Genomic DNA, 12892 nt, shown 5'->3' with positions numbered 1-12892 from the left:
TCTAGTATTTAGTTAGTAGGAAATTTTTATCTAAACACTGATTTCAAATTCTTTAAAATTTTTTAACAAAAACAAATCTGAAAGTTTAAAACATTCATTTTCCTTCTAGCTGATTAAATTTTAAAAAACCCCACCATATACTTCTATAAGTTTCCTCTTGGATGAAAAAAGTTAATCATTATTACGGTCCCTCTTTTCTCATCTTAAGGTAAAAATAAATGTTGATTTTTTTTTTCCTCAAGTACTACTTCCTCCAGTGGTCGGTTATCTGCTTCTCTCTGTCACAAATTCCTCTGCCTCACTCTTTGTCTATAGGTGCCCACCATTCCCCACTCAACATTCCACTCAGCAGAATAGAATCTCACTTTAGAAAACATAAGAAACAAGAGTATAATTCATAGTCATATTTTAGTGAAGTCTCAGTGCTTTGCACAAAGTTGGTTTTGCCGAAACATCTTACTTCAAGCCTTCGGTATGTTCTCCTGCACCACAGGAGTCACTGCAATTTTCATTTCTTCACTAAGGGCCTAGCAAGTGATCACTACACGTCAGGCAGTGATCTAGGAGCTGGGGACACTTCAATGAACAAATCAATGATTGCTCTGCTAAGGTGTTTAGATCAGAGAGAGAAAGAGACATGTAAAGAAAATCGATTAGGAAATCATATATTATAAAGTGATTAAAGTTACGGAGAAAATTAAGGCAGGAAGGATGAAAATCTCTGAGCAGGTCAGGGTGACAGAGGCTACAATAATACAGGTGAATGAAGGGGTGTAGGGTTTAAGGACTCCCCACTCACCTAATGTAAGCATACGTAATGCTAATCTAAATCCTTAAGAAAAATGTAAAAAGCATCCTTCAGAGAGCTAACAGAAGTTAAGTAGACTGACAGATAACTCTTGCACCTCTACACTTGCTATATAAGAAGCAGCAGGGTCTGAGGCAGCCAAGAGACACCAACACCTCCAGTCCTACACATATGTCTCAAGGGTGATGTGGAGTTTGGCAAATTTCTCCACTCCCCATGTCTCTTCCTCAACTTCAAATTGAAAATCAAATCCAATCTGATAGTGTTACTCTGAAAAATATGCACAAATAGTAAGACATAAACATTAAATGCTGTGGGTAAAACAAAGTTATGTTTGGAATTTGCTTTAAAATACTTCAGTAAAAAATAAATAAAATAAAATAAAAATGGGAAAAGAACATATGAAAAGTTGGGTAAAACACTGAGAATTAATGATGTCCTGTGATGGATATGAGAACTCATTATATTATTCAATCTCATTTTATATTTGAAAACCTCCATATCAAAGAATTTTGAGGAAGAGATTAAATTTGAAAAAAAAGCTTCCTTTGTAAAGATTTTTATAATAACTAGAAAAAAGTATATAGCAACATTAACTTGTTTTGAATAACAATCTTTATAAAACAAAAAGGGAAATGTGAATTTATTTACTGAATACCTCCTAACCTAGAATAAAGATGGGTACTTTTCACCCCTTCTTCTAACACATCATGTCCTTCTTAAAACATTAACTTCATACTTCCTTCAGAGTATGAGTCAAAATTAGTCAGAAAGGCAGAAAAGCATCCTTGTTAAGCTTGATGACTCACAGGTACTTACTGTATAACAAAGTTGGAAGAAATTTTAGTACATTTGTTGAATACTTAGAAACAATCATGTAATGAAGTTGTACATCACAAATAAAAATATAGACAATGAATTCCACATGAGTATATCAAGAAATTTAAAAACATACCAGATCAGTATCTCCCTTTTTATAGGTCAAAGCTTCAACTTTGGAATCGAGTTCTGCTTGTATTTGGTCTCTTCTCTTCATAACACCCTTCATATTGAAACATAAGGACACAAATAACTTGTACTTGGTTTTAATAATCTTTTATACAACAATAGTATACAATTCAGAATATAAGTAGCCCTTAGGAATTTATTCCCCATGCCAACATTCATTTGAGGATATAATACATTTAAAAATTGTTTTCTTTAATGTTTAAAGTCTCAACTACAAGCAAATATTTAAGAAAATTATTTTATTATAATTCCTTTATTAGTTTTCCCAATATACAATCTACAAATTTAAGTATGATATGTATATCTAACATTTGATGGAACACTCTTCAAAAAGAGCAAATATTAAAAAAAAAATCAGTGGATATACCAAGTATAGCTGGGAGTCACATGGACCATTCACCTGGAAATACTTAGAACCAATGGAAGCCTCTTATCTGACCCCAAAGGGGCAGTTAACAAGACAGAAAATCATAGTGGGAATCAGAAAACTGAAGGGTACATTCCTATCTTAAGCATTTCATTGTAGCTCAAAGTGTATAAATATTCACTCATTAATAAAACTTCTGATGAGAAATCATGGCCTCTATGTTGATAGGTCCATCTTGTCTTCTTGAATAAACACAACTCCATGTTTCAGTGTTTTTACTTAAGTGTTTAAGAGACCATTAATGTCAAGAAACTCTTTCCTTTCTGTAATCAAAATGACCTATACTGTAATTTAATTCCGTATATTTAAAGTCTGTTTCTATGCAGTACTGGGCTTCCTATATACAGATATGTTGTAAGAGGTTGCTTCACAAGACAACTAGTGAAAGTATTAATAACTTTAATCATTTTATCAAGGCATTACTATTCATTATGTAAGCTCAGAGTTAAGGAAACATTTCAACATAAAACAGAATCAGAAATGCAAAATAAAAGATACTGATTACATCATTGTTGTCTATAATATAATGCAATTAATTGAAGACCTATACAATAACTCTTTATAGTTACTATGATGATTTTCTACACCTTTAATAAAATAAGATTTCACTTGCATAATTCCCATCTTGACATAGTATAGGAGAGGAAGACTAATTAAGGAAAGTGACTACACAAATCAGTTCTCTCTTCAGAGCCACAAAAGGAATGATCAATAATGAAGTAAAAACAGATGTGGCCAAGAAAATTGACTCAGAGAAGCAGGAGACTCCTCAGTAGGGAAGCATCAGAGGCCTTTGGGAAGCCAGGTTTGTTTACAGGAAGAGCCCAGTAAAGTCAGGTAACAGCAGAAGCCTGGAATGCCTATGCAATAGCTAATAACTCTCTCAAAGGAAGCCTAAATATGATAACAGGGAAAAGCAATTTCATGCTGAAAGGCTAAAATACCTTCTCTGATCAAGACAGAGTCAAAGCTAAAAGTCCTAGCAAAGCTAAGAGTCCTAGCAATCAAAGGTATACAACACCAGAAACCAGACATGGTTCCAATAATAAATGGCAGAAGGGACCATATCTGAATATAAGAGGACTCCTTCCTCTACCAACACCCAAAAAGCCAGAGACCAGACAATGCCAGTTTGACTGCCAAGTACCTTAGGCACAGTATAATACTAGATGAAAAAACATAGCTTTGCACAGAACACTTAAATTCCAAATATCTAGTAAAATTAACTTGAATCAAGGAGGTAAAATGCAAAACTTAATAGGAATAAAATTTTTTACAAATAGTAGAAGAAAACCATTTTAACTTGAAGGATTTTTTTTTTAGAAGCAACCAGAGGCAGTAGAAAACATCAAGATCCTATTCACGTACTTTCTATATAATAGTGCTGAATAATGTTAAAATGAATGTACCCAGAAGTGGGTAACCAACTCTCATGAAAAGAAATCCCCAACACACTGAAAAATTTTTAAAGTAAAATTTTAAAGAGGTTAGGAAAAAAATCATTTTTCATAGTGAATTTTTCATAGTTGGGGATGTTTTGAATCTCATTAATCTTCTAAATGGCTGGTGTTGCTATTGAGTAGTCCTGTCTTCAAAAAGTTTTTCCATTTATCTATTCATGTTCACAGTGAACAGATACTTATTAGCAGAATCTACATGCAAAACATCCTGCCAGGTCAGGGAAAAAAAGTAGTGAAAAACAGAAACAGAAATTGCCATATACAGAGCTTAGAATCAGGTAAGGGACTGTGGTGAAACTATAATTAGGTGTTCTTACCATTAACATTTCACTATAAAGCACATATTCATGTACAACAGGAAGCAAGACCTCAGAAAGTCCAGACATGCGCTTTTCAGTGGCTTTGCAACATTTGTCAATGCAGCTGGCAACACCTCTCAAAGTATCAACCAGATCTTCTTCTGAAGCCGACCACAGAATATGAATTGGGCCATATTCTTTCATTTCATCAAAATAGTCTAAAAAATAACATAATTCTTGAATTTACATTTTCAAGGTCTCTATATCAGACATAGTGTGGAAGGACTTGATTTCCTTCATTGTTCACATGTTCTGACATATGACTATAAAAGGGATGTCATCTTTCACTCAATTGACCAGTATGCCCATGTTGGTTTCTGAAAGACTACTAAGTATAGTCAATATCAGCATCTTTTTTACCTTCAAAAGTGTCCTGCTTATAAAATAAATTATACGATCCTCATATATGCTTTTCATGAACTTCTGCCTACCACCCACCACATCTGAGTGCCTCATAAACAACAGGTTCTAAACAAAACTTGTCTTGAAGTTCTCTATATCAAATCATCTTACTTCTCATCATAATTCACTGAAATCTATTATATTGGTCAAAATTAAACTACTGGGACTTCAAAATTCTGTATAATCAAGTAAAATTAAGAAAGTTAAATTTTAAAATAATAGAAATTCTAGTTGCTACCTAATGAAAATGTAAGAATTAATGTCCTCTAAAAATTTTCCTGATCCTGCTCTCCTGAGTTTAGGGCTATCTTTTATGTTAATGATCACACTAAACTAGTACTTCTAGAAAATTTTCTGCATTTCTTTTCTCAATTTGTGTCTATGTCAATGTGTGTCATTAAATGGGTAAATATTTCTATATACAGAGCTTCCATAAAATTGCATAGCACTCAAATCACATCTATATGCAAACATTTAATGAGCTGCACTGTAATACGCTGTCAATACATCCATTTCCCAACTATAATATCAGCTCAAGGATACATAACATCTTAATTCCTCCTTTAATCTCCAGCACAGAGAAGCAATACAGCATAAGGTCAATATGATTCAGCTGAATAAAGAGGGAAAAACAAACATATCAAAAGAAAAAATTGAGTACAAAAAAAAAAAGCTCAAAGAGAAACCACGAGTTATGGTTACCAAATTCTTGATAATATCAGTGTGAATGAATCACCCTACAGATTAGATGCCCAAATCTACAAAAGAAAGTGTTTCATTATTGTGCATGGAACCTTTATGAGTAGGCTTCACATTCTAAAGACCCATAAACTCCTCAAGTTTGGGACTATAACGCTCCTGAAAATGCAAGTTCAGATTTATAAATCTATCAAAATCTAACTTTCTCTCTAAACATTTCAAAAGCACTGGAGTCCTATCAAAGATTTTAAAACTATTTCCTGGCACTAGCAAATACAAAATATATTGATATCCCATAAAGCTCTTAACTGTCAGTAAGTTTCCTTGAATTGCTATTCAACCTAACTGCATCCAGCATCTGGTTAACAAAATTGGAATCACAGAGCCTAGTTAAAAGAATTAGCTTTTTGAGATTTAAAAAATGGCAAATAGTAAAAACAAGAACAAACCAAGATGGATGAAAATAAATTATTAACATGCATTCAGTCACCACAACAATCTCTTCAAGTGTCAGTGCATCAAAAGAAGAAAACAAAGGGCAAAGTACATTTAGCTATATAAGAACTTTTTCTGTATTTCTTTTAACAGCCAATCAAATCATCTTCTCCCGCCAGTATTATGGATTTAAATCAGGGGTATTTTAACACTAAGTTACATCTATAGGCCCTTTTATTTTTTATTTTTTTTATTTTGAGACAGTCCTGCTAAGCTGCTGAGGCTGGCCTTGAACTTGCTATCCTCCTTTCTCAGTCTTTCAAGCTGCTGAGATTACAGGCTTACACCACTGTGCCTGGTTTCTCCAACCAATTTTGGATAAAGCAAATTTTCCCGCCACTATTCTAATCCTATACTCAGTTATTTATTTTCAAACACTGAGAAAATTTTAATTAACTGAGCATGCATTATGTGCTGGGTACTACCTAGACATTAGATACTAAAAAAAAAAAAAAAAAAAATTTTCCCTGCTTATCCTAATAGATATAAAAACTTAATGACAGACACAATTAATAAATAAGCCTTCAATATAAGGACTTTTGTTTATCTGTAAGCAGTTTGTCATCTCTAAAAATCAACTTATGTTAGGAAGTAAGTTTGCTGGGTTGGCAATTTATTTTTAATGTACATAAATTCAATTAGAAAAATTGAAAAAAATTCATTCTGGAATTACAGAAGATCATCATATAGTCAAGCCTAATTTATAAAATAAAAAAGTAGAAAATAGGAAAAGGAACAGTGATAGAAAAAAGGGGAAAAAAGACCTACTTTACATTTTATAACTCTTTAAAAAATACTTAGATAGGCCTAATATATAATGTTAATAACCATCACCAAAAAAGTAACTTAAGTGTGAACATACCTTATATACAGAGATATGAAAAATTGTGTTCTATATGTGTCATAAGAATTGTGATGCATTCCGCTGTCATGTATTTAAAAAATAAAAGCAATTAAAAATAAAAGTAACTAAAAAACATAAAGGGAACTAAAAACACATATTATCTGAAACATCACTTCTTTGATTTTAAGGTATGGTGCATGATGAATATTTGGTGCCAACTTCAGACAGCCACACCCAAAATCTTAAGCTTTTTTTTTTTTTTTAAGAGAGAGTGAGAGAGAGAAAGAATTTTAATATTTATTTTTTAGTTATCAGAGGATACAACATCTTTGTATGTGGTGCTGAGGATCGAACCCGGGCCGCACGCATGCCAGGCAAGCGCGCTACTGCTTGAGCCACATCCCAGCCCCGAAAATCTTAAGCTTAATGCTCATTTTACCACTATTATGTATAAGTGGGAATGGAATGGCCAGTGATTGACAAAGCAAATGGGGACTTGCCATGAGTATCTCCAAAATCATTTAGGAACTAGAATTTTCCCTACATTGCTGTGCATAAGCCACACTTTGAAGGTGACAACAATATCTAATCTAATAATATTGCCCTACGACATCAGCAAATGTGAAGATCCAAAAGAAAGTAAACAACTTTGAAATCACAATGCAGTGATTCTACATACCCCTTTCTTCCTTGTAAATCCTCTGAGATATTTTATCTATTAAATTAATTTTCTGGCTAAATATTTCAATAAAGTTATTCATTTCCATGAATTCCTCTGGGCGATTTTTAACTCCTCTCATGGAGGATGCGACAGCTCTGACTGTTTGGCCCATTCTGCTCAGCAATCCAGGCCCTTGCTTCTTATGAGAAGAAAGTTCCTAGAACAAAAAAATAAAATAAAATAAAAAGAAATATTTGTGGTGAAACAAGTAACAACATTCCAAGACTCAATAAAAAAGAAAACCCAATTAGCAGAATGAGATAAAGATGATAAAACTCTTTCTTACACATCTTTTTTTTTTTTAAAAAACGTTACTTTGAAGCAGATGAGTTTCATTATGGTACACTTTTTCCTCTAAGTCTTAGTCCCCTAGATAATAGATAATATTCCTTTTCTAAGAACTCATGTGAAACAGGTGTATAGTCTTTCTTCAAAGCATAAATCTTTAAAGGAACAAAATGTAACAGAAAACAGTGCTCAAGGAGATACCAGAGAAGAAAACAGGATGATATGATATGCTATTTGTGTTTTATAATACATACTTAATAGAAAAATGATTGAGAGAAGATTTCTCAGGACCTACATTACTCTCTGGAAAAAAAATTTAGAAAAATTGCTTAATTCTTTTGGTATAATAAGAGCTAACATTTATTGAGCTTAATATGTTCTAGGCACTATACTCATATTTGTATACACATACTCACAATACACCTACAAAGCAGTTTCTATTTTTGTCTTTTTACAGAAGATAACAGAAACATAGGAAGTGTCATTAAGTTACTCAACATTTCAGAGCAATGAAGTGGTACAGCAAGGATTGGAAGACTGGGGATTGGACCACAGAGGCATCACTGTTAAGCTGACCAACCTACTTTGCCTCTGTAAAGTCCCCAGAATAGTTTGTAAACAGATACTACCTAAAATAACTCTTCATCCAACTGAAATGGGTAAGTTGTGACACTACGTCCACTGGCTGGTTCTCTGTACAGAAAGATTTTCAATAAGATATGTAACCATCTATTTCAGAGTTAACCTAGCAGGGACAGCAACAAACTTGCAATACAGAAGAAATGCTATAAAGCAATTATAGTATACTTAAATGCATTCCTTCAGAAATATGGCATATTTGAAAAGAACAACAAAAAAGAGGACAAGGATTCTTATGATGGCTGTAGCATTTGTTGAAACACAGATTTCTAAAGATCAAATACATGAAGAGTAACACAGACGAAATAAATCCATAAATAATAATACTGACTACCTAATTCACACACTAAAACCTATGCATTATGTACCAAAATAATGAATAATATTATCCATCTTTCTCCAGGTTTTCTTAAAGTCTTACAGAAAACTACACATATAAATAAACTTGTTTGTTTTCAAGTCAGTATATTTTGTGTACAAATAATAATGGGAGTCATCATTGACCCGGTGATACATTCATCCAGAGGTGCTACAGCACCATTGGATACAGTAAGTCATTAGAGACAGCCCAAATTACAACTGGAAAACTGTTATTCCAACTGTTGCCTGTAGAGGATATTTCTAAGGACTTCCATAGCTTGCAGTCAGGCCACACATTTATTACACCTAAGTTGCAATGGGCTTCCAGAGAGCAGGACTGTCAAGATTGAGATGAACCACTTTTTAGTTTCTACCACTTTGGCAACCGAGAGACAGAAAACTAAACATTGATTAATAATTGTTTAATAATGACCCTTTTTCCTATTGTCCTATTATCTTTCTTGCTGAGAGCTTCATAGAAAATAAAAAGAAATAAAATATGTAGGATTTCTATATTAAAAATTAGGTTCCCCCCAAGTAGTATTTGAAATAAAAGAGAGTGTTTATCTATGAATTTAATAATAATTTTATCCTAACTTGAAAAGTCTTAACCCATTATTGCTCAAAATAGTGTCAAAAAATACATTCCTATATATTCAGTATTAACTATATGTACAATGAACACATTGACATTTGAAAATAAGGCCAACAACCAAATGAAATAACAGTGAGTTCATGTAAGGAAGATACAAGATCTCTGCAATGTTCACATGTAGATTAGACACAGAGTTACACTTCATTCAAGTATATCCCTCAAGTGATTTTAAGAAACTCCATCTCAATGCAAGGATACTAGTGCTGAATATATAAAGGTAAACAAGAGAAAGCATTCAAATACCAAATGCTTATATATGAGTAGAAATCAAAATTTTTACCCAAGCTTGTGCAGTGAGAAAAATCTTGAAGTCTTCATTAAATGTTAAAGTTGGATGATCAGCAATTCTATTCAAAAATTTATGCAATGCTTTCCTGCGGGTCTCAATGAAGTCATCGTTAAAGCGGTCCACCATTCCTTTCACTATGAACTTTTCTGGCAATGGCTAAGACCAAAAAAAGGAAAAGCAGAAACAAAAGCAATCTGAGAATTTGTGGCAAAGGTTTATAAGGAATTCTGTATATATATATTTTCTTTTTTGAAATATTAGTTCAATATCTGATTCTTATAAAAATAATTTTTTAAAAATTCCAATGCTAAAACCAAAACATGCAAAACAATAGTTTTTTTTAAATCTATACTCAGATTCAAAACTTTAGAAATAAATGTTTCTAAGATAAATAAATTGCAATGAATGTAAAGATCTGGTGTTAGGTTCTAAGCATTCTAAAAGACTCAAGAAAAAAATAGTAGCATGAAAAAACTTGCAAACTTACTGGAATAATCAGAGTGGGGTGTACTTCTTCAAGTTTTCCCTTCAACCAAAGGAAATCTTGATAACGTCTCCTAACTTCAAATTCACTGGAGTCAAATTCCCCACGAGACGTCTGAACAAAGTAGGAGAAAATAACAGCACATGCAAGAGAAGCCAGGAGACATTTGCCTAATGTGATTTCAGACATTCTGAAATAAATGGGTCTCTAAGAAAAATTAACAAATCCTAATTATTCAGTGTTTGTCAGCCTGTATTTTTTTTAAGTCATCTATTCATGTAGCAGATGAAATAAAGCAAACTTTCCGGTATTTCCAAAAAGAAAGCAAACATCATGCTTAAATTTAAAGTCCAAACTGAAAAATCTGTCTTACAACAACCATCTGCCTTCCACAAGATTTTAACTACTATTATCTTTGGCATGACTTTCTCGCTTAAGAAGAAAGTGTGTTGTGAATTTAGGTTTCAAATATATTTCTTTTTTCAAGATGATTATAATTCAGAATTTGAGGAAAGTCCTATTTTTGTAATTTGGAAAATAACCTGAATATAACTGAGAAAAATGTTTTCTTGGAATTTGTTCAAATGAATTGCTTTGCTAAAATTTGCTTTTAGTATATAAAAATTCTAACATTTTACAGAGTGATTTTTACCACTGTTTTAAGAAAATGTAATTAATGGGTATTTGCAATGAAAAGAAAATCTTTCTGTCATTTCTCAAGGAGTTTTATTTTGAATTACATGCCTGAACTCCTGAAAATTAAGCAAATACATTAAAAGATCTGTTCCCAGTAAACCAAAAATCTATGCCAACACATATGACAAGAGGAACATGAGTCCAGTTTTAACCTCACATCCAGTGCTTGAATTCCAGGCCAAAATAAAATCTGTGGCTTCCAAAGGCATACTCACCTTTCATAAGTAAACAGTCACTTTCACTGATACCTTATTTAACTAAATTTTACATGTTAAAAATTAAATGCAGTAATATTTATGTTGAAATTTTCTGGAGGAGTAAAGATGAAATAACATATTTCACATATATTACACTCTCACTAGAAATATTAGTCACCTACTCAGATGATGCAATTGTAGATATAGCAGTTTAATAAGATGCAATTTTAATTGTCATAAAATAAACCCTGTGAAAGTTATGCTTTCCCAAGATTATTCTTTTAAAATGAATGTTTAGAATATCATACACTATATCTTGGTAAAATACTCCCTTTTTTAAAAAGAGGGGGTAAATGAGATGCAGAAGTCTAAGAAATTAAATGTTCAGGAAACCCTAAAAAATCTTAACTATTTTGCAAAATGGTGGAAAATATAAAAATGGTAAAAATAGGAAAACTAAATCTAGTAGAAACACACTTTAACAGTGTATACATACTAGTTGGTATGTGTGCATACATATGCAAATACACATACATGCAAACATACATACATATGCACACAAACATAGTCCAGAGTCACTCATTAAGAAACACTTAATGAGAATGAGCACCTTTCTGTGCCAGGTGTATGCATACAGGTTCATTAAATTACCATAAATAACAATAAATGCACTCTAAAAATGGGCAGTCAAAATAAGATTCAGTTGTGGTTAAGAGTTTCCAACTCTTTACTCAACATAAAACAATTTGGTATAAATTCCAACAAGCAGAAGATGCAATAATCAAATTAAATAATTGGTTGATTCTGTCTTCATCACTTTGTCATTGACTTGAATTCTCTAACAAAATACAATAACAGAGGAAGAAAAGAGAGCAAGTATCAAGAAGAGTATGATTTTTCTTCCTAATTTAAGACGTAGTTCCACTCCAGAAGGGAACATGACAAGACAAACAGCTTATATGAATATTATTAAATTGGTACACACTGTTAAACTCTTAACTCATGGTTAATTTTTTATGAGTGACCCATTATTCCTGAGTGAAGTTTTAGCTCAAAAATATGAAATTTAGTACCAATATTCTCATGTAGCTGATACCCAAATTGCATCCATTCAACTAACACTGAGCTTTGGTCAAGTGTCAACAGTTATTCTAAGCTCTGAAAATTTAGAAAACTGTTTTTGAGATTAAATGATCCTAACAATCAATGCCACCCATCAATAACATAATTTAACCTCTCTGTATACTGTAGACTTTTCTGGGTTTGTCTTCATGATAAGGATGTGGGAGAAAATCAATTGTTGATTCTCTTAGTCCTTCCTTCTACAAGTTCTAAGGGAAAGCAATCTCTAGATTTTCTAAAAGAGAAAGTATTCCTTGAGAGCAGTCACCTCAAATATACTATATGAGAGAAGAAGAGGTAATTTCCCATAATAACTAATGCCAAGGATTAAACCTGGTGCTCATTATGAACAGTAAGTTCATAAGCATTCCTAAGCAGGAGATTATCAGTGCACATATGTGCATATGTACATGTGCATTTATCCTTTTTACCTTAGAGTCTATGAATGTAAGTACTTATAAAATTAAAACTTCCTCAGGGAAGCTATCTCTAATGCTTATTAGATGGGGGTACTCAATACACATATCTTGTATTTTTCCTTCATAACACAACTATAATTAAATAAGTATTTAATTATTTAATATCACACCCTTGCCCCCATCCATCTTCCTGATTGAAATATCCATGGAAGACAGAGGCTCTTTCTGCCAGGTCTCTCCTGATCATTGATGTAGTCTTTTTTTTAAGAACAATATTTATTTTTTAGTTGTAGGAAGATACAATATCTTTTTTATTTCATTTATTATGTGGTGCTGAGGATCAAACCCAGTGCCTCACACGTGCTAGGCAAGCACTCTACCACTGAGCCACAACTCCAGCCCCTGATGTAGTCTTAATATACAAACACAGTAACTTGGGACACAACTGGTTCTCAATAAACTTTATGGAATAAATTATTAAATAAAAAAATAAAGACAAGTAAAAAACAAAGAAGAGATT

At 32.5% G+C, this 12892-nt stretch overlaps 1 protein-coding gene across 1 annotated transcript in view; it reads right to left on the bottom strand.

The window, feature by feature from the left end:
- The window catches only part of Snx7 (sorting nexin 7), a 92007-nt gene that overhangs the window by 56415 nt on the left and 22700 nt on the right, over nucleotides 1-12892 (bottom strand). The window contains exons 3-7 of the mRNA XM_027935209.3: nucleotides 9942-10052; nucleotides 9446-9610; nucleotides 7182-7380; nucleotides 4021-4220; nucleotides 1764-1850 (exon numbers count right to left, since the gene is read on the bottom strand). Of these exons, the coding sequence (XP_027791010.3) occupies nucleotides 1764-1850; nucleotides 4021-4220; nucleotides 7182-7380; nucleotides 9446-9610; nucleotides 9942-10052 (762 nt within the window). The remainder of the gene's footprint in view (nucleotides 1-1763; nucleotides 1851-4020; nucleotides 4221-7181; nucleotides 7381-9445; nucleotides 9611-9941; nucleotides 10053-12892) is intronic.

This window comes from Marmota flaviventris, chromosome 10 (genome assembly GCF_047511675.1).
Source record: "Marmota flaviventris isolate mMarFla1 chromosome 10, mMarFla1.hap1, whole genome shotgun sequence".
In the NCBI taxonomy this organism is placed as follows: domain Eukaryota; kingdom Metazoa; phylum Chordata; class Mammalia; order Rodentia; family Sciuridae; genus Marmota; species Marmota flaviventris.
This window is presented reverse-complemented; position numbering and strand designations above follow the sequence as displayed.